The 26,841-nt window shown below is 39.8% G+C and overlaps 4 protein-coding genes across 5 annotated transcripts; 2 read left to right on the top strand and 2 right to left on the bottom strand.

Annotated features, from left to right (window-relative positions):
• Positions 1-379: 379 nt before the first annotated feature.
• Positions 380-4,016, bottom strand: gnpnat1 (glucosamine-phosphate N-acetyltransferase 1). Of its 2 annotated transcripts, none has more exons than XM_071488156.1 (6): positions 3,828-4,016; positions 2,725-2,891; positions 2,462-2,524; positions 2,110-2,237; positions 1,751-1,812; positions 380-1,580 (listed from the first exon to the last, which is right to left on the bottom strand). In XM_071488156.1, exons 2-6 carry the CDS (start codon positions 2,876-2,878, stop codon positions 1,433-1,435), a joined length of 555 nt encoding a protein of 184 aa, XP_071344257.1. In that variant the 5' UTR covers positions 2,879-2,891; positions 3,828-4,016; the 3' UTR covers positions 380-1,432. The 2 variants fall into 2 exon arrangements, with proteins under 2 accessions (XP_071344257.1, XP_071344256.1); XM_071488155.1 differs by having other exon boundaries at positions 2,725-2,888; positions 3,828-4,015.
• A 1,794-nt stretch (positions 4,017-5,810) lies between these two features.
• LOC139627423 (E3 ubiquitin-protein ligase AMFR-like) lies at positions 5,811-15,962 on the bottom strand. Its single transcript, XM_071488152.1, has 14 exons — positions 15,805-15,962; positions 14,953-15,276; positions 14,769-14,861; positions 14,472-14,636; positions 12,038-12,190; positions 11,248-11,288; positions 10,326-10,458; positions 10,075-10,208; positions 9,804-9,914; positions 9,291-9,484; positions 9,083-9,186; positions 8,721-8,855; positions 8,397-8,587; positions 5,811-7,974 (listed from the first exon to the last, which is right to left on the bottom strand). The coding sequence occupies exons 2-14, from the start codon at positions 15,205-15,207 to the stop codon at positions 7,806-7,808; spliced, it is 1,878 nt and encodes a 625-aa protein (XP_071344253.1). The 5' UTR covers positions 15,208-15,276; positions 15,805-15,962; the 3' UTR covers positions 5,811-7,805.
• A 3,074-nt stretch (positions 15,963-19,036) lies between these two features.
• LOC139627867 (leukotriene B4 receptor 1-like) lies at positions 19,037-21,816 on the top strand. Its single transcript, XM_071489027.1, has one exon. It carries the CDS (start codon positions 19,055-19,057, stop codon positions 20,081-20,083), a length of 1,029 nt encoding a protein of 342 aa, XP_071345128.1. The 5' UTR covers positions 19,037-19,054; the 3' UTR covers positions 20,084-21,816.
• A 1,060-nt stretch (positions 21,817-22,876) lies between these two features.
• On the top strand, positions 22,877-25,597 carry LOC139628387 (leukotriene B4 receptor 1). The gene has a single exon (XM_071490023.1). The coding sequence runs from the start codon at positions 22,896-22,898 to the stop codon at positions 23,979-23,981; it is 1,086 nt and encodes a 361-aa protein (XP_071346124.1). The 5' UTR covers positions 22,877-22,895; the 3' UTR covers positions 23,982-25,597.
• The last annotated feature ends 1,244 nt before the right edge of the window (positions 25,598-26,841 follow it).

Here is a 26,841-nt window from a genome sequence, read left to right as displayed (position 1 = left end):
TTAACACAACTGGGATGTGTTAAGCATCCACGAATTGTGAAGCTCATGCTGTAACATGAGGCAGTGGAGGCAGATGGATGCCACTGCAATGACCCTCATGATCTCGTGACAGTATATATGTGTGTGTATTTTTTGTGTTTATAGAAAAAGACTTTCCTAACATACTGTTTGATGAGCTTTGGGGCCAGAAGGATTCTTCACTGAAGGCTGAACTCAAATTAATTTGGAAACAAATTGGCAATTACAACTGATGACTCTGATGACATACAGTAGCTATGGAAATTAAGTTGGATTAGAATTATTGTAAAAATGTGGTAGAGTTAGCTTTGTAGCACATTTTTGGATTTGCTTTACATCTTGAAATACAGGCAAGCAATACTGCAGATCATAGAATATTTTATTTAACTATTAGATATTTGGAAATAAATTAGATTAAATATATTCCCCTGTTTTCCAGAATAACAGCATAATTATAAAAAGCAACTACAAAAGCTTAAATAGGAGATTGTGTACAAAATCATTATCCATTTTCCATCACAAAATGTTTCTCTCCTATTAGCGATTGTGAACATCGACCCAGTACAAAACTTCAAAAACCTTCTATTATTTCCTTGATATTGCCTCATATAACATGTTTTTTTATTTCAACAGTCTTGACTTGACGCTTCATATCTTGTAGAATTCAAACCATCACAGTAATGCAGCAGCACTACTGTCAGAGAAAGAAAAGTCTTTAGAGAGAGAGAGTGAGAGCACTTTGTACTGAGAGGATTGGTTAGAAAAACTGAAACCTGATAAAACCCAAAGTCTGTTAGAAAAGTAATTTCCTAATCACAAAAACAAAAAAAAAAGTTGTTATTCTTTGGTGACTTTTCCTAAATGATTAATGCAACAGATGTGTAAGACTATGTCTGAATCATGATCTACAGTAAGTCCCTCTAGCATACTTGCTTTTGTAGTGATCTTGAGAAGATGTCGCCTGTAGTTAATTATTTTAATTACCATTTAGTTAATGTGGTACCATCTTATTTTCCCAAGCAACTGTGTTTACCTACAGTTATATGGTACTCAGATATTTTCATGTTCTCTCTCAGAACACAGCAAATTAAGTATTAGCAGTGTAGCACAGTAAGACATTACATTTACAGTAACTGACATTCATCTCTGCAGATGGTCAGGAAGATGATGTCAGAGCTCCACCCTGGTGAGGTAGCGATGGATACCAAGGGGGCAGAGGATGATGTTGACTGAGTGGAGGGCTTCATCATACATTCGTGTTTACTAAACTTTGCTGTAATCTGGATGAAATCTCATTCTCAGGCAGCTCTTCCAGTTCTTCAGACATTCTGTCGTTGCAAGTTCTGATGCCAGTGTGTGTGTATAAAGATATGGTCCATTCCCCAAAAACAGAGGTGTAAAGGGGCTGTTGTCCTCAATCGAAGAATCGACACTGCATATAGGTCTCATCTGAAGCGGCGTAGCCAAACTTTTGGTAGAAAGCCACATTGTTGGGTGCACATTCAAGTGTGATTTTGTAGCAATTCAGTTTTTTACTGAGAAGAGTAAGAGTTGAAACCAACCTACAGGGACAGAGGAAAGAGAAAAAAAAAACATGAATTTAAAAATCACAAAGTATTTCCTAAACAAGTCTCTATATGCTCAAGAATTTGGGATAGAAATACAAGGTCTTAATTATTAAAACAAGCTACAACAAAATGTCTTTGTGTCCGGCTCACACAGGTCTACTCACAGTTTGCCCAGCTGCTTCCCTCTGCACACATCACTGACTACTACCTCCTCCACCCGGCCTCTCTACAAACATAACCGAATAGACAGAGTCTTCATTTCAGACATGATTTCAACCATTTAAAAAATCAATAAATTTGAATTAATATAAAATTGCAAAATTGATCTGCATAGTCTTTTTAAAAAATATGTGCAAATGTGACTTTTGAACTAATAACAGTTTAATGATTGCCAGCCTTCTTATAACCACTACATTAATGAATAACTTCTTTATGGGATTGGTTTTTGAGAATAACTTATAACTAAATTACATTTGTATCCATTGTTGAATATACACAAATTGTCTGCTAGGATGTAATTTACCTTAGCACAGGAGTGGATGAATTTATGTTCTGTGATCAGTGTGGCTGTAGCAACAATCTGTCCAAGATTTGTGTCCTCCACCACGACAACATAGTAATCTCCTGTCTTCTTCATATGGTCAAACTTTTCTGGAAGCCAACAGACAACATACATGTTTGTTTTTTTTTGTTTTTTTATCGTAACTGAGTTGCTGTTATATTGGTTCGTAGTTCAGTTTGTTTTCTAGGATAAATAAATATTTAATTTTAATAAAATATTTGAATTGTGTTAATGGTATGTGTTGGGAACTAAATAATTAGAAGAGCAGAATCTCATTTTTTTCATACATCAAAGAATGTTAAGTCAGACTTACTCATGAACTGCTCCGGTGTGATATCACCTGTCTGGGTGAGTTGAGATAAAACCTTGAAGAATCCTAGAGCACAAAAACAGAACAATAATGAAAACAACTCCAGATCATTTTTATTACATTACTAACATCTTACATCTTTGATACCAAGGAATCCTATCCACATAATCAATTTGCAGTGTTAAAATGTGGCAACATTGTAGTGAGTTTCTTTAATCACACAAGTACTGGTCTGAAATATGTTGCCCATCCAGTCACTGACTCACCTCTATTGAAGTCTGCTGTACAGAGCGGCCTTAGAACCAGGCCCTCCCCTGGACAAGACGGGGAGATGGAAGGAGAGAAGGAGACATTGTTGCTGCTCCAGTCGAGCTCCTGCAGCAGAGAGGGCTCAAAAAGTGGAGTCTCGTCCAGCAGCATTCCACAATCTCTGCTTAAAGAATACACACACAGACAGGTAAGTCCACAGACACATACACACCCTTAAAATAAATAAAAGTATGACACGCTGAATACAAAGTTCTTTTATTCTTCAATCTGAGATACTGTATCAGCACAATGAGTTAACATGCACGTACTTTCTGCCTTGACTGGAAATGTGTTTGCTTTCAGTCTCACAGAACTTTGGCCCAACAAATACTGATTCACTTGCCATGCCTCAGTTGCTGACAGTCCAGCTGGCATACACATGAGCACACCCATAAATGAATTATAATACAAAGTTTACATCACACTATGAGGTGATACTTGTTTATCTTTACCAGTCTTTCCTGATTCATTCCGCGACGTGGTTCCGGATATGTAAAATGAGAAGGGCCCATACTATAAAAGCCCATTCATAGTGAAAGGCCTACAGGCAACACTATTAGTGCTGCTGTCGATGGTGACTTTAAATAAAGCTAGTGGAGCTACACCCGTCTGAACTGTGGTTTCCATGGCAGCAAAACACAATTACACTTTGCTGTCATCATGTCCCGCTCAACAAACGACGTAAATTCAATACAACAGTGTAGTGTGAACGGGGTTAGCAAGCACCAGCAGAGTTGTGTCCCCCTGTAGCACCTTTGTTAAATTTGACCAAAGTGCTCATGTTGACCATCCCGATGTTGTTGCACCGTCCACAGTGTTTTGGCTAACTAACGTAACATAACCGGTCAATCGTTCGTCTGATTAAGAGTCTGACACATTTACTAAGTAATTAGATATCCAAAAGCTAAAGGGTCTTCCCTTCTCATGTGTCCTGTCAAACAGCGACATGGGGCCAAGTTCACTCAGCCCAGCAGCTCTAACTTCACGCTAAATGCTAGCGCTACTTTCTTTGGGATAGCCTGTCGTGCTAAGCAGCTAGCTAGCTAGCTTGACAACTCACCAGTAAAAGAGCCACACAGGTGGAGAAGGTCCAGCTGGATTCTCGGACTGAGGTAACGTACAATGACAGCCACGCAGCTAACCTACTAGTTTTGTTTGAGGCTGGACTAACATCACTAACAGGACCAGCGTGGGTGTTTTCGGCTGCTGTTTCCGCCTGGCGTGGCGAGTCCCTGTGTGTGACGTGGCAGAGATGCCGGACGTCAGAGCGCTGCCCACACACGTCAGTGGGTGTGTAAACATAAACACACGTCTCATTCAAAGATCGAGCGACTAAATACAAGGCCGCTGCGTGTTGGAGGGCAGGTTGAGGAGCTTCTAAGCACTCCCTTACTCTGTGGTTTACTTTAACCGAGTTGTAAATCAACACCAATGGTTGACCGACGGAGATTTACAACAAAAGCTCATTAGTGGTGCTGTTCCTCACATTGTTTCTTTCCAGTGGTTTCCAGCGGCGAGCAACAAAATCCAATGGATTTTGTACTAGTAGAATCGCACGGGTTCTTGCTTATGTGACCTGAACCAGCAGCCTACATCTACAGTCGCTGCATTGGTGTCTGAAGTGGGAGCCAAGATGACTGCAATCAGATGACTGGACCAGCGGTCGGCCAATCCCACCACATCTGGCACATTCCCACCAGTGATGGCAGCCAGAGACGGACAGTCCTCCACGCAGTCGCCGGTGTCAAAGGGGGGCTCTGGGACAGAGAGGAAGCAGGTGGGGATCATCATGCCCTCCAGTAGCAAGGGCTTCACCTGTCCTGGTTAAGAAGAAAGACGACGGCTGGCATTTTTGTATTGACCACTGCTTTCTCAACAAAGATACCCACAAACACTCCTCCCTGCTGCTCCGCATCAATGACGCCCTCAACTTCATTGCTGGGGTCAGCTGCCTCACCCTTTGCAGTGGCTCCTGGCGCCTTCTCCATTGGCCAGCAGCTGTGGCAGTTCAAAGTGATACCTTTCAGTCTCTGCAACGCACTGGCCACCTTTAATAACCTTATGGAGAGGGTCCTGGCTGACATTCTCCAGAGCTGCGTTGTGTACTTAGATGACCCGTTTGCACACACTGCAGACTTTGAGGGTGCCCTGGCTAATCTGAGGGACATCTTCAATGCCATCCACCACGCTGGTCTGTGTCTTTATCCCAAGAAGTGTCACCTGTGCTCGTGGGACATTCTTCTTGGGTCAATGCACCCACACCCAGCAAAGGTGGCCGCAGTGAGGGACTGGCTGTACTCCACAATGTCGGAGCACTGCAGAGCTTCCTCGGCCTGGCCTCCTACTACTGGCGGTTTGTCAAGGACTTCGCCACCATCACCAGCCTGCTACACCAGCTGTTCTTTCCCTAGTCCAGGCTTGGTGGAGGGGGGGCAGGCCAACAAGTAGCATGGGCAGCAGTTTTGGTACTAGACCACAATGACCAAGGCCTTCTACGCCCCCATGAGTCAGCCTCACCAGTGGGGACGGCATCCCCCATTGCCATTGGCTGGCTTCCAGGGACCACCATGTTACACAGGGGGCCACTTCAGGATCACAAAGACCCTACACCAGCTTCCGTCTCAGCTCTACTGGCCGGGGTGTCACCACAACATAGAGCTTGTTAGTGCTCATTAGCCGTCAGTGTGCACTACCAGAATTGTGTACAGCAGTGTCAGGTGGAGACCCCAATGGAGTGTGTGGGTGTAGACATCCTAGGCCCCTCCCGTACCAACTACCAAGGGAACTGCTATGTCTTTGGACCATGCCAGTATGGGTTTGAGGAGATGAAGGGGATAGCATGCCTGTTGCTACCAATAAAATCACACATTAAATAGACTAATAAATTCAAACATCAAGTGTATTGGATACTGGCTCCTACACATTAGGCAGAGTTCAGCATCACTGTTGCATTTTTTACTCTGTGTGCAAAATAGAGACACCAAAATCAAAGACCAAGCAACGGTGGGTTCATCTCAAAAAGAAAAAAATTCAATTACCACTATTCTTTTGTTAAAAAGCTGTAGAAGCTGTTTATTGAGTCTTTTGTATTAACATATTTTACAAAAACTAGATTTACACAAATTATCCATAACTGAACCATTCTTAATTTAGGCACAAAAATACACGAAAGCTCAGTCCAAAAAAGTATTTCAGTTTTGATTAAATAAGCAATGGTTATGAAAGATAACCCATGAATAAGAAAATATATCATAGATATTAAAAGTTGTTAATTAACTGAATGACAAACTGAAAATGAAAATAAAACTGTCCAATTTGTTTTTTCCATTATGATTAATTGAAATCTGAAGTCTAAATTCTATATTGTATCTTCTTACAACACCCCCAGAGTTTGAGCAATAAAATAAACACACAATTAAGATCACACTTCAGCTTTTAGTGGAAGTTTGTGGGCTGCTCTTTGGGATAAAGTGGAAGGAAACAAAAGCACTTGTCTAGGTTCATGCATATCTCACCCCAAACTGCCCTTAAACAGTAATCACAGAAATCAAACACTTATAATACACAGTGTCCACATTTGCGTCCATCGATATGTCTCAACCAGCTACAGATTCAGTGAAATTTGACAATACCCAAAAAGCTTCAAGGGTCCAGTCCATATTGTGCATTGCTGTACATTTTTGTAATAACATATTTTAGCAGGATTAGGAGGATGATTATGTTCCCTGCTGGTTTGATTTTTTCAATTAACACTCCTCAATGTGAGTAGACAAAGGCTGCATAAATAAAAGCAGCCAAAATTTCTTCATCAAGATTCTCAGTCACTCAGGTCATATAATATCTAGAAGTCTTAAATTAAACACAGCTGGATCTGCTGTTAAGTCTTGAAAATGTTTTGCTGCTCATACAAGAGGCTTCACCATTTCAACTGGAAGAAGAACAAGAGCCTCACCTACAGAACTGATGAAGACTAGTGAAATAGTGGCAAAATATTTTCAAAATCCAGCGCAGCAAGTCCAGCTGCCGTACACTTAACCAATTATACATACCTTAAAAACCTGGTAGACACAGATGATCAATAACCTCATACTCAACTGAAAAGAATATTTTCACAGCTCAACAGCAGTGGGTAATTTAAGAAAGACTGAGAAGATGATGTCCATTGTATTTTTACAAAATGTAATACATCCCCTTTGTTACTTATGCATCTCAAGGGACCAGTATCAGAAAACAAAGATTTACATGCCAACTCCCCCCCCTAGTTAAATAACAAAATGCAAATTGTTTGCAATGGATGATATTACACACTAAATACAGAACAACCCATGCGGGTCAAAAACACTTTGTTTGCAGCATTATTTTGATAGAAACATTCATATTTGACAGAAAGGCTGAACAATACTAAAGTGACATTCTCTTACTCCAAGGTAAGAAATAAGAACGTGTTATTTTGCCTACACTTGATTCACAGTTGAAACTCATAAAATAACACACAAATACATCAGATGAGTTTCTCCATCCCGAATACAAAGCTTTCCACCATGAGCAAAAAGAGTGGAGAAAAAAAAAGTCTGATAAAAGGAAAACAAACAAGGACTCAAATAGTAGCTTTATCTAATGACACCTTCAAACTTCTCAGAAAATACTCCCGAAATCTCCTGAATGCAAAGCTTGCTCATTTTTGACAGCCAGCCATAGCGGATACTGACTCTCTATTGAAGCTGTTGGTTGCAATGTGTGGCATGAGAATAAAGGGCAATGCTAATTTGCATTTCTTCACTTGCACCCAACAATTTATATAATGCTCCAAATATTCAGACTTGAATCAGTGATGCAGAGGCTATTCACAATTGTCCCACCTAAAAGGCAGCCCAAAACAGTCCAAAGGCCATGTTTGCTATGCTTTTTAATTATAGTATTGAATAGGTGATGACCATTGACTGTACACCAAATGGGGGTGTGAGGGGTGAAATAACTCTGTTAAGTGTCCCTTGGGATGATGATGTGGTAGGCTCTTCAGCTGAAGCTAATCTTTGTATCAGGGTGAAAGGTCTTGCTGGTTTTGCATGTCTCTCTCTGCACCTCTCTCAGACTCCACGGGTCTACGTCTCACCACACCTGAGTCCGATTCTGGGAAAGTGTCCTCCTCAAGTCCAGGCAAATCCTCGTCCTGGTCCTGGTCCTCTGGACTTTTGTTCAGGTATCTCCTACAGGTTAGTAGTGACAATGTAAAGATATAATGATGGGAACAGAAAATGCAAGATAACAGGAAAAGAAGGCAACCAGGGATTCTTATCATCTGTGAACAAATGTTGAAAAAACGATGTCATGTTACAGCTATTCTGGTGCCCAAGAAAAGAAAGCCATTGAACATTTTGTTTGTCCTGCCTTGGTTCACAGACTGAGACAAACATGTCTCACAAGGAAATATCTACTTTCACAAAAAAATATTTGCACAGCTAAGCTTTAATACACTATCCAGTGTGGTCACACTCCTTACCTCAAAAATGTATTTTCAAACAAACAAAAAAAAAAAAAAACAAAAAAAAAAAAACATTCTGAAATTGAACAGAATATAACAACATTGCTATTTTATGATGTAGAAAACTCCAACCAGCAGTCTACCCACCTGCGTGCTTGCTGAAGCATCTCCTCTTTCCTCTGCTTTAGTATCTTCTGCCTCTCCTCGGCTGACTTAGAGAAGCGACCTCCTCTGACCTCCATGTTGTCTGGCTCGCTGAGGCCCTGCTCAGCTGCTCCACTGGGCCCTGCCTGCTCATCTGGTGCAGAGCTCACCTGTATAGGGCCACGCTCTATGGCCTAAGTAAGGAAGACAGACATAATGTGTGACTGATTGATGTATGCTGCCTTTTAAGAAAACCACAGATATTAACAGTGATCATGAAACAGAGAGCTGTTAACGTTGTTAACATTTAACCCCCAGTTTACTGACCTGTACCGGGAAAGGCACCTGGATGCGTCCCTCCAGGATGTTGTCAGTGGTGACCTCCACAGAGCGGGTCAACTGCAGGTCCTGCATTACCAGGTAGGAGGGCACCTGAGGGAACATCTCCTGGATCTGATGAGCCTGATGACCGGAAATTATATATAAAAAAAAGTGAGCAATAGATAAAGGATTTAGAAAAAATGGAAAGGGAAGAGCAGAACATAGTCAGAGGAAGTAGATTTTTTTCTTTCTTTCTAATTTTTATTGGTTTATGCAAATAAAGGATTAAAAAATACACTCAGCAATTGTCTAGAAATTCATCTCGTAAAATCAACAGGAATTTCACCAGACTGTAAACATGAACTCACCATGGCCATTAGCTGGGAGTTGTTGGCCTGAGCAATGCCCAAGATATTGGTAGTGTGCATTACTTCCACTGAAAAACTGGGAAGCCAACTGGCAATGCGAGATCCTACAAGAGAACATATGGATTTTATAATCATTGTCACACACATCTTATCTGCGTCAGTTGACTCCATGACACATTCATCCTTGGATTGTGTCTGACAGACTTACCATCAAAGTGGAAGAAGTGGTTGTGGTTAATATGTGGTCTGACATCTGGAGCAGCTCCTACCGGGCCAATGTTGTCTTCCACACCTCCACCCTGCTGCTGGCTTCTTGCCTGGCCACCATCCCCACTAATGTTCAGTGATTTCCGACACGTTGGGCACGAGGTGTCCTGCTCGAGCCATGAGCGCAAACAAGAGCTTGAAGAACACACACAAACAAGTCAAAAATGTTATTATTGCATTTCACTGTATAAAAAATTTGACATTTGCTTAAGTGTCAGGACAAGCATTCAGTAGCTAAACATCGGGATCTGTGCAGGGGTCTTACTGAAGCTGACAATGTCTAAGATAAAAAACTGCGGAACATTTAGGTCTCTGGTGCAGTCCCTCCTTTGGCCACCTTAATTTTGGTAAGAAAATATAAACTTTTTCTAGACTATGAGCCACAAGTCAGTGATGCCACTAAAACACTTCCTGCAAGCTGTATGCAACTCCAGATGTTGAAAAATCACTTTACTTGTGGAAGAGATGGCCACAAGGTAGTTTGCGTGCAGTCAACATGGTATCCCAGCAGATGGCACAATCATCATCATTCGCTGCCAGCTCCTCCGCAGTAGCAACAGCAAACCTGCATAAAAAAGTTTGCAGTATACACGAACAATGAGGAAACAAGTAACGATTGATGTGAAATACAAAGCTTTCATTAGAAATAACTGAATCAAACCAACACGAACCTAACACCATGAGCCTAAAAATTGAAAATCAATCAAATCAAAACATAGTATCACCTGGCCTCCATGTTGTTGATAACACGAAGGTAGTTCTTGTGCCGGCGAACGCGGCGCTGGACCTCATGGAAGAGATACCGCAGCTGCATGAAAATAACCAAGCTTGCCATGGACAGCCAGATGTTACCAAAAAGCTTAAGAGAAAATACAGGCAGAAAAAGTGTAAGATTGGGGGAGTATCAAGCGACACGCGGAGACACAAAATTTTCATCACATCACATGCTTATACCTGTTGATTATGTGCATCTTACCAGCATATGGATATGGTGCATGAGGTCCAGAAACAACATAGCTAGCTCCATGATGAAGTCTGTGTAGTAGACATATGTTCCCTTACTCTCCCAGGTCCCTGGATGGTTTAGATCCCACAAATGAATGGAGTACCTAAGGGGACATGCACAACTCTTTAAGACCATGAAACACAGGTGATATTTACAGGGTTTCTCGAGGGTTCAAGACATTATAAGACCTTTTTAATACCTTTTTGTGGCCCAACAGGCCAAAGTGAAATGAAAATATAATGGAAAACCAGTAGGAATGTTATAGCCTTGAATTATGTATTATTATAGACCATCTTTTCAATGGTTCCCAGCAGTATATAGAAACTGGACCCAGATAAGAGGAGGAAAATTGATGAATGGATTAGCCAACTAAATATGAGAGACCATACAAGTTCATAATTTCCACACAATTTTACTTATGTATAAAAACCAAAATGTTTGGTTAAGACAAAGTAGTAGAATAGTCCAATGCTGCTCAACTCCAAATCTAGTATGTGTGGCGACAAAAGTTAAACACAAACCAAGGTAATAATGTGATACAAGTAAATTTTTCTGTTCAAGTTCCGGACAGTTAGTCCAGTCAGTACAAACATCATTTTGCTATGTCCCCAGCTATGGCCTTGCAAGTGACAAAAACAGTTTACAAGTTTTAATGTTAGACTACAGCTGCTGGACCTTTGAGTGTCTCAGATGATTTGAGTTGTTTGGAGTTGTTAAGTCTTAACCGCCCTCTTTGGGACAAAGAAGCTTTTTAGACTGGTGCTAATGAAACCAGAGAAAAACGTGATGTTGCTAACATTAGCCCAATTCTAAATTTGTGGAGGCTATGTTATCCATATTGCCACAGTGCGTGCATGTGCTTGCATGTGTAGGGAGGCTTTAAGGGACTTACCGCATGATGACATGCCCAGTGCGTACAGTCACCAGCAGACACTGAAGACAAAAGCACACAGGTGAACTTTATAGTTCTTGTAGTGTAATTCACATATACAACAATCCAACAGATGACCCTACAGGTATGACTTTAAAAAAAGAATATATGATGGTGAAGGTCCCTAGAACTGTCACAATTAAATGAAATGTAACCATTTACATATACCTTAATTACAACTGTGTTTTTTCTGCTACAATGTCTACCTGTCTGCCATAAAAGGGTTTGAAGTGTTTACAATATGGCAGACCATGGCTACTGTGTCAACTGTGGCTAAGCTTTGCACAAGACAGCAATGACACAGCAAAATGTGATCCCTGTGTAAAAACAATTTCATGCAATGGTTATTCTGACATAGGGAGGTATTTACTGTTACATAGTATAAGAATGCAGTGTTTTGATATCTCCATCTTTATTTTGCCATACCATTTACCATTGGACATTTTACTGATTTACCCAGCCCTATTTCAGACATAAGCTCTTTAAACTAGAATTGTCATCACTTAATTTTAATCTCATAGACATTTAAATTCAATTGTGTCATAATTAGCATATGAATTAGTGAGTTATGGCCAAAAACATGTTTTGTGAGGTTACAGTGACCTTGACCATTGACCACCAAATTCTATGGACTGAAACAAAAGCTTGAACAACTGAAAGAGTCCAAACCCATCTGTGCTACGTGTGATCAAGATGGCTTTGTCAACACAGCAGGCCTCTATTCTATACAGTTGTGAATCCAGGTTCTCACCTCCGCTGCCATGAAGGAGAGCGTGTGCATGCCATGGGAAGCTCCCAGCAAACCACAGACCACAGCCAGGCCACAGCAGTCCAACAGCAGGGAGACCAGCAGACAAAGCACTCGCACATGGCTGTTCATGGGCGTGGAAGGGGAGAACGACAGCTGAAGGGAATAAATGTGGATTATAGGTGGATGGTTGCTTTCTCAAAGCTTTTATATTTCCTTAAGGTTTGTAGGAAGTTTTTCTTTGTCCACAAATACAAATACAGTTGACTAGTTTTAAAAATTGGGGAATTTAAAGTGGATTACAGTAGGCAAAGAATTTAGTGTTTTTCTTTAAAGCTCAAAATCTTGTAAGTACAGATATTTTTTGGCAATAAGAGAATACAACAAAATGAAACACAAAATCTAAATGTAGATGTTGGTTGTTTTATGTTAAAAATTCTTTTCATATAGTCATGCACTACTGACCACAGATCAATGAGAGTATTTCAATGTCAGGCTCAGTACCATACTCAAAGGGCATTATTTCTGTAAGACCTGAGAGGAAAACATGTCAGAGACAGTAAACTTTTTAACTGAGAGCAAACATTGTCTAGAGCAGTGGTTTCCAACCTGTGGGCTGGGAAGGTATTGCAAGTGGATTGACAGATAATTTGCAAAACAGTACAATTTTTGTGAAAAGATGTAATTATAAAATAATAATAACCATAGATTAAAGATGATACTTTTAAATGTTTTAAAATGAAAGGATCTTTAAAAAGGCCTATCACTATTATAGGAATTTGTATGTTTTTGCCAGCTAGACCACTTTGTCGCCGGACCAAATCCTATACTTGTTTGCTATCTTACTCTGATCTATGGCAAAAACTGGAGTATTAAAATGGATAGCTGGTTTGCAACAGGGAGAACTAAAAGGAAAGCGAGTCATGGGACAGAGAGTGAATCAACAAGTGATCTCTCCCCCGTCAATGCAAAAAGAAAAATTGAGCTTGCTTTCAGTACAATCCTAAACGTTCAACTGTTATCATTAAAATAAAAAAGTGTTCTAAGAATGCATGATTTGGCCTTGGTATTGTTACAGGGTCAGATGTGGGCTGCCAAAATTTTGGTTATTTTCAAGTGGGCTATGTGTTGCAAAAGGTTAGGTATCACTAGCCTGGAGTCTACAGAATACATCTTAGGGCCTCAATACAAACATTTAAACAGCTGAGCTGAAAGAAAAAGATTTTATCATTTCTGTAAAATATCAATACTACAATATTTCCCCAACACACTCACAACACAATATACCTCAGCTTTAACAGTTTAACCCAGTTTAACCCCCCAAAGCAAAAACCCACAGATGCAGGGAAATGGGGAGGAAGACAGCTGGGCTGACACATCTGACAGACTTTAACCTAAAAACAAGACATTTACTTTCACAAATTGGTATTTATGTTACAGCATGGCAGGCAGAATTGATCCTCTGGTACACTAAGACAGTCAGCATTACATCTCAGGCAACATGCAGGCTTAATGCCCATTTAAAATGTCATTGCTTGCAAGAAGGTGACTGAATCTGATATTTTGTTTTCCCCAACATGCAGAGCACAATCTGATACAGAGACATGTCGATGTAGTGACTGAAACTGTATCAGTAGCTGAACATGCCAGTACAAGGGGACTATTAATAGAGCCAGAGCTGAAGACTACGGTCGCTCTCAGATGTTTAGGGGACACTCAGGGCACTTTTTGAGTGTGACTAGTGAATGAGGTTTGTAGGTGCACTCATCAGGTGTCATCAAATACCAGGCTTTTAACCATCTTGCATTTACTCTCAGTCCTTATGAGTAAAAAGGCATCCACAAAGAATGTATGTCAAGTCCTATCATGTTTCCCGTGTAGCCTAAATAAGAGCAGGTTACATATATGAATAATCAGGCCAACTACTATCCTCTATAAAGTCTCAGAGCTAAGAAACAAAAAAATACTTGTTGCAAATGTACACTTTTGTGAAAAAGATCGAGTTAAGAATGGTAATGTAGTAACAACATCAGTATATGGTTTCGAACTGACATTTCTGAATTACACTTGTCCTTCTGTAACAATTAACTGATCAAAGTGCTTGAAGAGTCCATAGCAAAAAAGCTAATAATCACTAGGTACCTATGACATCATTGTCCTTTACCATGACATGTCAACTTCGAAGGCATTTTCTATCACGGCAGGAAACCTTTTAAACACCGGAGAATGACCTAACTATAAAGGATTCTAATACAGGATTCAGACTATTTAATTAAAACACTGATCAGAGTATATTTAGTGTGATAACAGACCCATTATGCTGATAATTCATGCTTTATGGTCCAGCCCTAGAATATCACACAAAGCAGTCATAAACTATACTTCATATACTTTGCAAGTAAAAAAAAAAAAGAGAAGTGTAGTTTTTAACACTTACATATTCAAATCGGTCTTTGCACAGCTGAACCATGAGGTGGAGAAAAACTAGGGCAGAGAACCACAAACACCACATGACCACCTCCTCCACTGTCTGAACGTTCAGTACGCCAAAGATGAAGATGAACTTGTAGAAGATGAAGTTCCAGAACTTGTCTTTGAGATGCTGAGGAATAAAAACAGAGCAAATGAGATGCCTATTTTATTAGGTTTACACTTGAGAAGAGTTGCAAAGACCAATGGACCTTTTCTTTTTTCTCCATTCATCAATTTAACACTGTTAAAGATACGGACTCACCTGCTTCTCACTCACTCTAAGCGGGCCAAACACCACATACTGAATCATTTTCGCAACTAACATCAAAGAGCAGCAGAATGTGTTGACCAACACCTAGGGGACCACGAGAACAAAGTGGCGGTTAGTTTTTGTAAGAACATTATCTTATCAAGCAACGCAAAGTATTACACTGGGCAACACTCACCCATACAAAGAGACTGTCAGTGACAAGATACCACAGGACAGTGGTTGCCAATTCTGTATTACTAATATCATTGTTTAGATGTTCAAGGTCCACTTCAGATGGAGCTGGTGTTTCATCGGTTTCCAGGGCCCCAAAGCCTGGATCAGTCACAGTGGTGTAGGCACTGAAGATGCTGCCAGCAAGCAAAACCACACTCAGTGCTGTGTAGGTCTGCAGGCTGGGCCAGGGAAACCTCTCCAAAAACAGCAGAGGCATTGCAGTGTTTACGGTCCACTCCTCAACTTTTCAAAATGGTGTTTGTTCCGATCAAAGAGTTCAAACAACCTGTGAGGGTAGAAGAGGGTTAGCTGACGTTGGCCAAAGTTTACTGAACTCAGCGTAAATAATACTGGGGATACAAAAGAGCTAGCATGGGATAGCGGATGATTCGTGCTAATATATGAGTTAGTAATAATTTTGAAACAGCCACTTGGGACACGAAAGCAAGATTATCTTGGTTTTTTCCAAGAAGTTAGAGGACTAACGTTCACCGGATATGTTAGCTACCTAATTCTCGGTCCTGAATCAGGCTAACTTCATGTTAGCTCTTTATAGTTGGTACAGGTGCAAATTAAACCCGCACTGGATTTACTCTGGTGACGTGTAATAGTTTAATTCAGCTAAAGAAAGTGAAAACCGTGGGATTTGCGACCAAACTCGCTAACATACATACCCTAATAGAGCTGACGCTGAATAAGAGTTCACGCCCCTGGCGTTAGCTAATACTAGCTTGCTTGTTAGCTAATATTAGCTACGCAGCTAGCCCCTATTAGCAAGCACCTGACATCGAGCTCGTATTAAATCGTCACTTACAGTTTGTCACAAACTTAGTTAAAGACAATTTCCACCGTCCCTTGCTGTGTTCAGCGCTCAGTGCTGCACTTTTAGTGCTGCTGCACTGGGAACACCGTGGCTGACAACATCGTCATGTTTATTTCGCCGAGCAGGCAGCTGGCTGAGGGGAGGGTGCCTGAGCTGCGCATGGTAACAACGTCATCACTGACAACTTTAAAGTTAGAGTCAGAGACTGTAAGAGAGTTGAGAAATATCCTTTTTCTCCACAATATCTTTATTATAGTGATTATAAACATCTTTTCAGCTGATAGACGCTTCTCCAACAGAATGACAGAATGCACACACTTCTGGTACCACTTTGCTTGTATGACTGTGTGAGTGTGTGTCTTAGTGTGTCTCTGTGGATGTGTCTGTTTAACTGTGTATCTGAGTGCCCATGTGTGTGCTTGCAAGTCTAATAAGCTGATCTGAATAAGCTGTATGTTAAATTTCCATAGTGATGGTATTTGCTCAGTTACACCTGGTTAAAGAAGGGATAATGGTGAGACACACCTCTAAACTCTGGCTTGTCAGTCAAAGAACATTAACTCCTATCACCTAAAACTTCATGTTTTCTGAGAGAGCAGACTGCTGAATGTAATGATATAAAAAAATTGCCTGTGGTGGGAAAAATGTGGCATGTGCAGCGATTTGGTGGTGCTGGTGTCCGCAACATTGGACTGAAGGTACTCCTGCATCTGTGTTGAGTGACATTTGTTGCTGTGAGGATGAATTAAACAGAAATGTTTCAGACCAGTCGAACAGTATCTCCCCACGTTAATTTTTTAAATGTTAAAATCTGAAAAGGTCCAGAATCGTTCATGAAACTATAACTGTCACTGTGTAAAAACTATGCGTGGGATTTAAAAGTTGAATACAACCAAAAATTTAGAAAGGTTTATGAATATTTTGATGTTGAAAGGAGTTTCTAGTTGAATCTATTAAGTAGTTGAAATGGTAAAAAAATTAAAAAAAGTAAATAAAAATGCAAGAAAAGTTGTGGAAAAGTGGAAATTTGAACACTGCGTACATTTGTTTCCATGGGATAAAATGTCAGAATAATGAGGAATATTTCAGAAATTATGATGTTTTTTTGTTTTTTTTTAAACTGAATTCACCCAATAATGTCCTAATTGAGTTTATCTTTTTGACGTTTGATGAAGTTTTTATGTTGAAGCATGTAAAAGGAGTCAAGGTTAAAAAAATGTTGGAATAATTACAGAAAAAATATAATAAAGAATTTTTGAACCTGAGAAGAACATATAGTTTGGATTTCTTTTTCCACACCTGCCACCTAAAAAAGAGACACTACAACAAACAAATAAATATTGTAATGTGCAGCTGATCAAGCGTAACAGAATCCCATACCACAAGCTCTCCCACTGTAGGTTTGTTATTTCCGGTCTTGCATTTACATTTATGGGACCAAAATAACAGGAACATCTTACTATGTTATGCAGCACTGTAACCATGCAGTAAATATATACAGACTTTTGTCTCAACATTAAGTTCTTAAATACACTTGCTGAGTTTCTGTGTGATAAGCAATTGAATTTTATTTACATGACGCATTTCTTAAAAATAAACATGTAAAAAAAAAGCATCATAACAGGTGTTTTTCGTCGGCCATCACATATGCTTGAAATTTTCATATCTCTGAGACCAGTGCAGCAGCAATCATCATTGATTTATTCTATAAACATTGAACATTGAAATTGTGTCTGTGAATTATGAAATGGTCAGTTTTTACACTCACTCACTCAGCTGCGAGAGGAGTTCAAAATTTAGTTGAATGAATTATAGTCTTAAACTTCTGTATCACACACACACACAAATTACAGTCTGATGTAAAATATGGCTCCAGTAAGGAGTTAGATGGAGCACTGACATAATTAAACCATAAACTGATACAGCTGGATTTAAGGTGGGCTGCAGGTTGCTAAACACCAAAGCTAAAAAAAAAAAAAAAGACAGCATAATCAACTTCTGCAGCTCTACCTGAAATATATAGCAAAAGTGAATAAGAGATGACAAGGAAAGATTGCACTGGTCAGCAAATCAGAATCATATAAATGGAAGGAGCAAAGAATACTTCAAACATGTCGTTAATGACATGTACAATGTGATAATTGTGGAAGTTAAAGATAATGAAGGATAAGGGGTTTATATTAGAAAGAAAAAAAGTTCCATATCGTGTTCTGGGCTCAGGAATAATTCTGCCTAAGGTAAGCGATGGAAATAATTAACTATCCCAATTGTTTCCATCCACGCAATACACAGAGTCTGAAGAGAGTCCAAGGTTAAGGTGTGTGTGTGTGTGTGTTGTCACAGATGCAAATGCAAAGGTTGTTCAGGGAGAATAAGGATAAGAGGCAATAAGGGCAGTGGCTTAGCTTTCCATAACAGTCAATAATATTTAAAAGAAAAAAAAGAGGGAGAGAGAGGGAGAGAGAGGGAGAGAGCGATATCGCCACAATTTTTTGGACAAGAAGAAAATAATTTCTTAATAATTTCTTTCTGCTCAGCCGGAGGTAATGTGATGTGTGATCAATAATGTTATTGTTTTCCATCATGATTAATGTTTATTTCTCAAGCACAGGTAGTTATAGGTTAAATAGGTACAGGTTATAGGTTATATGGTGTTCATCTGTGGAAAAGAGAAAAATATAGTCTGCTTTGAGAAAAGTACAAAAAGTGCTTCAGTGTATATGGCATTACTGATTTTTGCAGACTGGATAGATGGATACAGTCCAAGGGGTTTTGTTTTCTTTTTTAGAAAAAACCAACAAACAGGAAAACAAACACAACAGAACAACAAAAGTACAACCAAAAGTAAAAGCGGATTTCAGTGAACTATAAAAGACCTTTGACTTGCCATGCAAAGTAAATCATTACATGGATGCAATCAAGTATAAATAAAAAACTTACACAATGAAAATGAGTAGCAATTTTTGGATACCTTCAGTTTACTAAAATGAACACCACAGTAAAGAACGTGAAGGGCTCACCAGCAGATCAGCTGTCTAGACGGATCAGTTTCCTTAGCCTTTCCCTTCCGTCACTGAAGGATCTGTGATATATGCATGAAATCACGTCTGTGACTCTCAAACGTTACACAGAGAAACCCTGTTCCTGTTCAGTTATCTATAAAGGGAAGTCAAGACTTGCTTGTACGGCACTTTGTTTTTCTTTTCATGCAGACACCACTGTCAGCACATACACTTGCAGCATGAACGGCTCAGCTGACCTGTCTTCTTCAGAGGAAATGGCCCCCGAGGAGTTTGAAGGTGGGACAGCAGTGGCTTGTGTGATCCTGGGTCTGTCCTTTCTGATAGGAGCTCCGGGGAACCTTCTGGTGATCTGGACCATCCTGAGACACATCAAGCAGCGTTCCCACACTGTGGTGATCATCCTGCACCTGGCTGCTGCAGACCTGCTGGTCCTCATTACCCTGCCTCTGTGGATCTACTCCCTGATACACACCTGGGTGTTTGGATGGGTTTCCTGCATAGCCTTGGTGTACATTATCAGTGTGTGCATGTTTAGCAGCATCTTCCTCATCACCCTTATGAGTGTGGAGCGCTTTCTCGCCGTCTGCCATCCATTTGTGATGTTGCGCTGGAAGACCAAGAATGTTATGAACAGAAGTCTCATACTTTTGTGGCTACTTGCTTCCCTTCTAGGAGTACCTGCTTTACTGACTCAGCCTCTGGATGAAACTAATGGAACTGAGCAGTGTTTTATGAAGGAATTCAGCTCTGTGACTCAAGTAATCATCTTCTTGTGCCTGGAGACCTTTGGCGGCTTTGTAATTCCTTTCATCATTCTTAGTGTCTGTTACTGTCTAGTAGCCGCCCAGCTCAGGAAAATGAGTTACAACACCAAACAGAAATCCATGGTTCTTGTCCACTCAGTGGTGATAGCCTTCATTCTGTGCTGGTTGCCTTACCATATTATCAACATTATCGATCTGGTTTGCATCTTAAGATCAGGTAGAGAACATGAATGTGTGCCACAGAGCATTGTCTTTAGCTCTGGTGCCCTTGTATTTATTAGCAGCACAGTGAATCCTGTGTTATATGCTTTCTTCGCGAGAAACTTACAAGGGAGTCTTGAGCAGTCTCGACTGTTAAGGCTGTTCCAGGAAATGGCCACTCACACCAACAGACTCCGGGAGCTGGTAGTACAACAGCAGACAGACCAGAGGGCAGCATGCACACAGGTTGAGCTGATGTCTGACCAGCGTGAGAAAAACTGAATCCCTGAATCAGTGATGAACTTCACAACATCCATTTTGCACTCAGTTTACGTTTTTGATGATTAAAATGTGATAGATATGATACTGAAATACCTTTGCAAAAAATATGCACTAAATATTTTTATGTTCTTATGACCAGTTGTCACTTTCTTGCTCAGTAAAATGAAAACATTGGTTCACTTTACTTAACAAAGAACAACAAGAGCTGCAGAGTTATGTTGAACAAATATCATAGTTGTTTGAATTTCCAAATTAGTGTAAATATATCTACTCAGTTGTTTAATGTTTATTTTATGTTAAATGATTTTTTTTTTTAAAGTGTTCACTTTACAAAACAAAAACACAAGATTACAAAACGTGTTGCTTGATTACAAAAGCACAAAAATGTGTTGCTGTCTTAACATAAAAGTGCCACAATTGTTTTTACCAACTTATTATTTTGAGTACACGTGGTTAAGTAAAGATTTGTCAAAACAATGCTGAATATAAAGGTTTAGTTCAATTCAATTTCTTTGTTTGTGTAACTTTCTGTAGTAGAGTTTCAAGCCCACGCCGTCGTCCATCTTGAAAATGTACTACACCTTTCAGGATCTGTGGTTGAGAAGAAGGCAACACAACCACCTGCACTCTGACTGGACTCTGCCTTGTGATTGGACTGTCATTGTCCAGTCAAATTCAGGTGTAAGAATATGGTCAAAATTCTACTTGTAACTTCAGGGTCCCACACTGTGTGGGAACTTTGAGCGCAAAGTTTTACACACAGTTTTCTGCTCTGTATCTGTCCACACATGTTGACAAAAACACTTCTTTTACAGTGTCTTTGTGTTACCTCACCAGTGATATAATTTGTTCACAGTTTTTAATCACACAGCCTTGTTTTTCTTTTTACAAATCTAAATATCTTCCACACATGCACATTTTTTTTTACAAATGCAAATCTTTTGTGCAAATGTACAAACTTGAATTTCTGAAGATTTATTCTACAGATTTACAATGCTTTATTTACAACTGCAAACATTGTAATAATTTGTGAACATCTCTTTCCAATCGCATATTCTTTTTGACCCTAATTTGAGCCCATACCCATGGTGATAGACAGGAGGTCATTCGGGATTCTGGAGCTGGGTTCACCAACAACAGCTGGATTGTGGAGCTGGATACTACTATTAGATTAACTGTTGTAATGAGGTCATATTTGCCACTAAAAAAGTGCCAGCCAGCAAGAGGCATAGGGTGAAATAGGCTTTTACATTGGCACTAGTAAATACCACTTAAACCACAACCACAATGTAAGGTTAAACATAGCCTTTTTTATGCTGAGAAATTTGGTCTGAACACATGTTTGTTATGTTAGCAGCAAATATTTTTAAAAACACACTCAAATGGTTGTTAACTGTTGCTACTATTAAATGTCACCTTTGCTGGCTTCGCATGACTACACTTATCCCCCGACTTACAGGATCAAAATCATTTTGAACTTGTAATTTGTTTTTCACAATTAATTAATTTTAAAGTTGTAAATCCACCTTTGTAAACTTAAGGTGAAATTGGAAATTGGAGGTGAAATTGTGCAAAATTGTGCTTGTGTTGAAGAGATTTGCATAAAAGACACTGCGTGAATCAGTCATGCAGGTTTATTTTACAGGTTTACAAAGGATCATTTACAACGAACTTTGAAATTATTTGTGAACATTACTCTACAAGCTCAAAATCATTTTGAAAGTGGGATAAGTCATGGGTAGCTGCCTTCCTCTGGCAGCTAGCTTGGTGCTCGGTGTTGAGGGTCAAGCTACTAATGACATACCTCTAAATCAAAATAGGCCCTAAGAAAGGAAAAATTCTACAGTATAGGCGAAGATAAGAGACAAAAGTTACCCATAAGTCATTCAAAACAACACTGTCACAATTTATTCTGGATGTGGAGCAATATACAATAAATCATATTCCCCTACATTCATTTGTTTGCAACAAGGCATACGGGAAAAGTTCAACCAACTTTGCTTACATTTTTTTTTTTTTTTTTGTAATCTACTTTTTATTAGTTTCAAAACATTGAAAATATAGTAAACACACATACAAATAGTAAATACACAGAACGCCCATACCCATCCCTCCCCTCCCCTCAGAACATACAGAACACCCCTCCATCCTTTCCCTCTCTTCCCCTCCTACCCCTCCCCACTGAAAACACAGAACCACCCCCTTGCCCACCCTTAACTTTGCTTACATTTTGAGTCACTCACACAAATCAGGAATCTTAACGGTATAATTGTCAGCACCATGGACACAAAAGTGATGGGCAAGCAGTTAAAAAGCACTGACTCCTCTAAAAACGTACTTGATACATCTCATTATTCAGGCCTTAGTTATGAGGCATCAGGTTGGTTCCTGAAAGTGTGCTTGTCAGTGAAATTAAACACAGTGGAATAAATGATTAAAGGGCATTGTTTTTTAGTTTAGTTTAGTTTTTTTATTATTACTTATTCTAATATATGGTCATTAAATTGCCTCTCTTAATATTATGGTGTCCCCATTATGATGGAGCAGCTGAGTTTATTTAATTTTTTTGATCATAACAATTTCTGTCAGATGATTTTTTTCTTTTCTAAGCACTTTGTTCCCCTAATTCTTGACCTGAGGTGAAAAATGGGCTTATGACGCACGCATGAATCTCCTCTCTGGCTTCCAAATAGGCCTGTGAGGAAACCCTGTTCCTGTGCAGTCTGTTCTTAAAGGGAAGTTAAGATTTGCTTGTGCAGCACTTCGTATTTCTTTTCATGCAGACACCACTGTCAGCACATACACTGGTAGCATGAACGGCTCAGCTGACCTGTCTTCTTCAAAGGAAATGGCCCCCGAGGAGTTTGAAGGTGGGACAGCAGTGGCTTGTGTGATCCTGGGTCTGTCCTTTCTGATAGGAGCTCCGGGGAACCTTCTGGTGATCTGGACCATCCTGAGACACGTCAAGCAGCGTTCCCACACTGTGGTGATCATCCTGCACCTGGCTGCTGCAGACCTGCTGGTCCTCATTACCCTGCCTCTGTGGATCTACTCCCTGGCCCATTCCTGGGTGTTTGGAGAGGCGTCCTGTAAAGCCATGGTATTCGTGATCAATGCCTGTATGTACAGCAGCGTTTTCCTCATCACACTCATGAGCGTAGAACGGTTTGTGGCAGTGCGCTATCCTTTTGCCTCAGCTGACTGGAAGAAGAAAAAAGCTCTGAGTAAAGTACTGCTGGCTTTGTGGACCGCAGCTTTCTTGTTCAGCATACCTGTCATCCCAACTCAGGTTGTAGGGCGAGAATCTGGTGAGGATCACTGTCTGTACCGGGAATACACTTATGTGACCCAGGAGCTGGTGTGTGTGCTGCTAGAGACACTAGTGGGCTACATACTGCCATTCTCTATCCTGGTGGTCTGCTATGGCTGCATCTGCAGCCGGATTACTCAGATGACCTTCCAGTCTAAGCGCAAGTCTACTGTTCTCATTGCCAGCGTAGTGGTTGTGTTTGCCATTTGTTGGACACCTCATCACATAGGAAATGTCCTCTCGCTCATCATCCTGGCCATTCAAGACTCCTCCGGCGAAACAGCAGATAGTCTGGAGAGTGTCAGGAGCACCATGACCTTCATTGCTGGAGCCATGGTCTTCATCAGCAGCACTGTTAACCCCATCCTCTACATGTTTGCAGCTCGCTCCTTCAGGAGCTCTCTGCGTGACACCGGCATCCAGAAGTTGTTCCGCCACATCTCCAGCACCTCCCCAGGCGAGGGCAATAGAGAAGTGTCCTTTGTGTCCAGGAGGCAAAGCAATCAGACCAACACCTCTCAGTGTGTGTCGGAGTCAAAAGACCAAATGGACATATTGATAAAAATGTGTGAAAATAATCCATCCTGATCCTGAAAATTCATGGTGTAGTGTCTGTGCTGCGTGTCTGTGCAGATGTCATATATGTGTATACTGTATGTATATTGTAATGAAGGAAATTTTGCCTGAAATGAAGCTCTTTTTGTATGAAATTACAGCACAGATCAACAGGATGTCGGTTTATCTGTGCAATACTTTTCCAAGTCTGTAAATGACCCATTTTACATGTTTTGTTATTGTGAACATATATTTATAAATATGTTATATAGTATGTACTTAGTTTTATGTCATCTAGCATTAAAACATAATACAATAAATACTTTTGATGCCGGAGAAATTGTATTGATTATGTCATTAATTCTGTACAGGAGTTTGTAAAAAGTGTGAGAACATGATTAGACAAAACACAGTGGGTTTTCGGCTGGTAATCCTGTGGTTACACGTGCCTTTGCCACAGAGAAATTTCATTCTCTCACGGTGACTGTCTTGATGAAGACAAGACTTTGCCAAACCTCTTTTTGTCTTGGGGAGCTGTAACATCTCTTGTGCGATCGTGAACAAAAACTTTGTTTAAATTTACCTATAATGCCATGTTTTACTTCCTAAGGAATCCAAAAATTACTACTATTGTAAAAATGTTTTTTGCTTGTGACAATTGTCCTGGTATTTCACTTAGACAACAATCATGCTTTCAACTTCCTCTCAATGGAAAGATTGCAAAATGAAAAACTGCCTCTTCCTTTTGCTGAGCAGCAAAAAGCGGAATCATGTCTTAATGTTTTGTCACGGTCAAACCTACACTTTGGAGTGAGACAGTTCAGTGTCAGCTTATTTACTATTTTTTTCTCAGACAAGTCAGTTGAATATTTGCAAAACATCATTATCGTAGCATATTGAGATTGCATGACGACACAAATACTGTTGTCACCAATGACCAGTGGATGGCAGTGACAACACTGTGTTTATAATAATCTGGTTTTGCTTTCATTTCAGTGTGGTGTATAATACTACTAATAATATTTTTATTTCACCATTGTATATCTTCTTTTAAATGTATTTATCCAGGGAAGGGTCATGCTGAGATTGTAATGTCTAGCACTTAACGGACCTATGAATTGGAAAATGAAAGGAGCCAAGCATTTCCAGGAGACACTCCGTCTATAGATTTTATCAATTTGGCCAAAGGGTTAATCCAGAAATCTGTTAATATAAAGCATATACCATTTAATATTACGCCAATGTAATTGGATCTCTGTTCTGACAATGAGAGAATACCAGACAGAAAACCAGGGTGACACAATCGAACTCTACTGAACCCTTAATGTTTGACATGTTTAATACTATTATTATAGATCTAATTATTCGACTAACCGTCGAATAACATTGTTTTTACCAATGCAATTGCTTTTAAAAATTACATTAATTATTACATTTAAAACTTACATCGTGGTACAACTAATATGCCAAATATACACTGGTATTCCTGATACACTACAATTCCTCAAATATAAGTGAACATAGCCTGTGTCCTTTCTGGAAGAATTGACATTTCATATTAAGGTAATGATTTTCCTAGAGGTTGTTATTTGTATATTGTGACTTGAACTGAAGATTGAATAAACCCAGTGTGTTTGTTGTCGTTGTGACAGTGTTAGTTAATTCTTTGAAGCTCTTGAATATTAGTGAGTCAGGATTATTTCAACTGTGACGGTGGAAAATTTCAGGCAGCAAAGGGTGTGACAAGAAAAAGATATGTATATGTGCCAAATGAGATCACACAAGAAAACCTAGCTACCTCTGAGACAGACTCGACTTTTTCTCACAGAATGAGGAAGCAGCATGTGAGGAAGCATCAGCAGTGTGGTATGTGCCTAATGTGCCCACTGCCTTTCATCATGAGTGTATTCCAACAACATGTATGTGTAATATGACAGTGAAATAAATGAATTGGTGTAACTCACTGTTTTTCCCACAGCTCACACCAAACTGAGTCACCACATGCATCAAAGCAAGGTTTTTTTCTGGGTGTGGTGGACGCTCGCACAGGTTGCCTTCTCACCTGCACAACTTTTCGATCAATTGCACCTGCTCAAAGAAAGACTTGTGCTTGCCATTTAGTGCCACAGACAGACAACATGTATAAGCATGCCTATTATGTGATGTCATGAAGATAAGTGTTTCTTGCTGTTGTTGTGGTAGAATATCACTACATGTCTAAGATTTCAGCTCAAGCGTTTCCCTGTGTGTCCCCCAACTTATCAGACTGGTTCAGCTGGAGAGAATGATTTCCTCATACGGAAGGAGACACTAGGAATTACTCTCAAGATTTAGGGATTTAAATGAGTGAAAGGTGATGAACAGACAAAAAGCCTTGCATTCACTGCAGTCTGCTGGCCCATTGGTGAGCAGAGCTGGGAGTGTCAGGAACAACAAAACATGGAATTCTGGGAACCAAGCCAAAGACTAATGAAAACTCCACCAGGCCAGCAAGGACCTGTGGAGTGACTAAAAACTCTAGATTGTATATTGTTCTCTTTTGAAGTACCATATTTTTCCCAGTATGAAAGCTGCTCCTTGATAAAACAAATTAACCTTGGCAAAGAGTGAGAGACTTCATATATGTGACCAGAAAATTAATATATACCATATCAAACTGTGATGAAACTGAGGATGAATAAGAATCTTAAGTTGAAAACATGTAAAAAAAAAAAAACAAAAACACAAAAAACAACAACAACAACAACAACAACAACAACAACAATATATTAGCTGCTACCCTTCATTATGCACAGTACTGATTTGTCTGTTCTTTTTGTTCTCTCTGTCTGCGTGTCTCTGTTTTTCTTTTCTACCTCCCTCTCTTCCTTCTCTCCTTCCTGAATTACCTTTT

Source organism: Trachinotus anak, unplaced genomic scaffold, assembly GCF_046630095.1.
Source record: "Trachinotus anak isolate AG129_WGS33_773 ecotype Australia unplaced genomic scaffold, CSIRO_AGI_Tana_v1 ptg000011l, whole genome shotgun sequence".
Taxonomy (NCBI): Eukaryota; Metazoa; Chordata; class Actinopteri; order Carangiformes; family Carangidae; genus Trachinotus; species Trachinotus anak.
This window is presented reverse-complemented; position numbering and strand designations above follow the sequence as displayed.

Coding starts and splice junctions, on each gene's coding strand:
- LOC139627423 (XM_071488152.1), bottom strand. CDS start 15,207: ATGCCTCTGCTGTTTTTGGAGAGGTTTCCCTGGCCCAGCCTGCAGACC. Junction 12,191..14,471: donor GCAAAGACCGATTTGAATAT/GTAAGTGTTAAA, acceptor TATTCCCTTCAG/CTGTCGTTCTCCCCTTCCAC. Junction 9,485..9,803: donor TGTGGCCATCTCTTCCACAA/GTAAAGTGATTT, acceptor GTGTTCTTCAAG/CTCTTGTTTGCGCTCATGGC.
- gnpnat1 (XM_071488156.1), bottom strand. CDS start 2,878: ATGCTGCTGGACGAGACTCCACTTTTTGAGCCCTCTCTGCTGCAGGAG. Junction 2,525..2,724: donor TACAGCAGACTTCAATAGAG/GTGAGTCAGTGA, acceptor TTTGTGCTCTAG/GATTCTTCAAGGTTTTATCT. Junction 2,238..2,461: donor CACACCGGAGCAGTTCATGA/GTAAGTCTGACT, acceptor GTTGGCTTCCAG/AAAAGTTTGACCATATGAAG.
- LOC139627867 (XM_071489027.1), top strand. CDS start 19,055: ATGAACGGCTCAGCTGACCTGTCTTCTTCAGAGGAAATGGCCCCCGAG.
- LOC139628387 (XM_071490023.1), top strand. CDS start 22,896: ATGAACGGCTCAGCTGACCTGTCTTCTTCAAAGGAAATGGCCCCCGAG.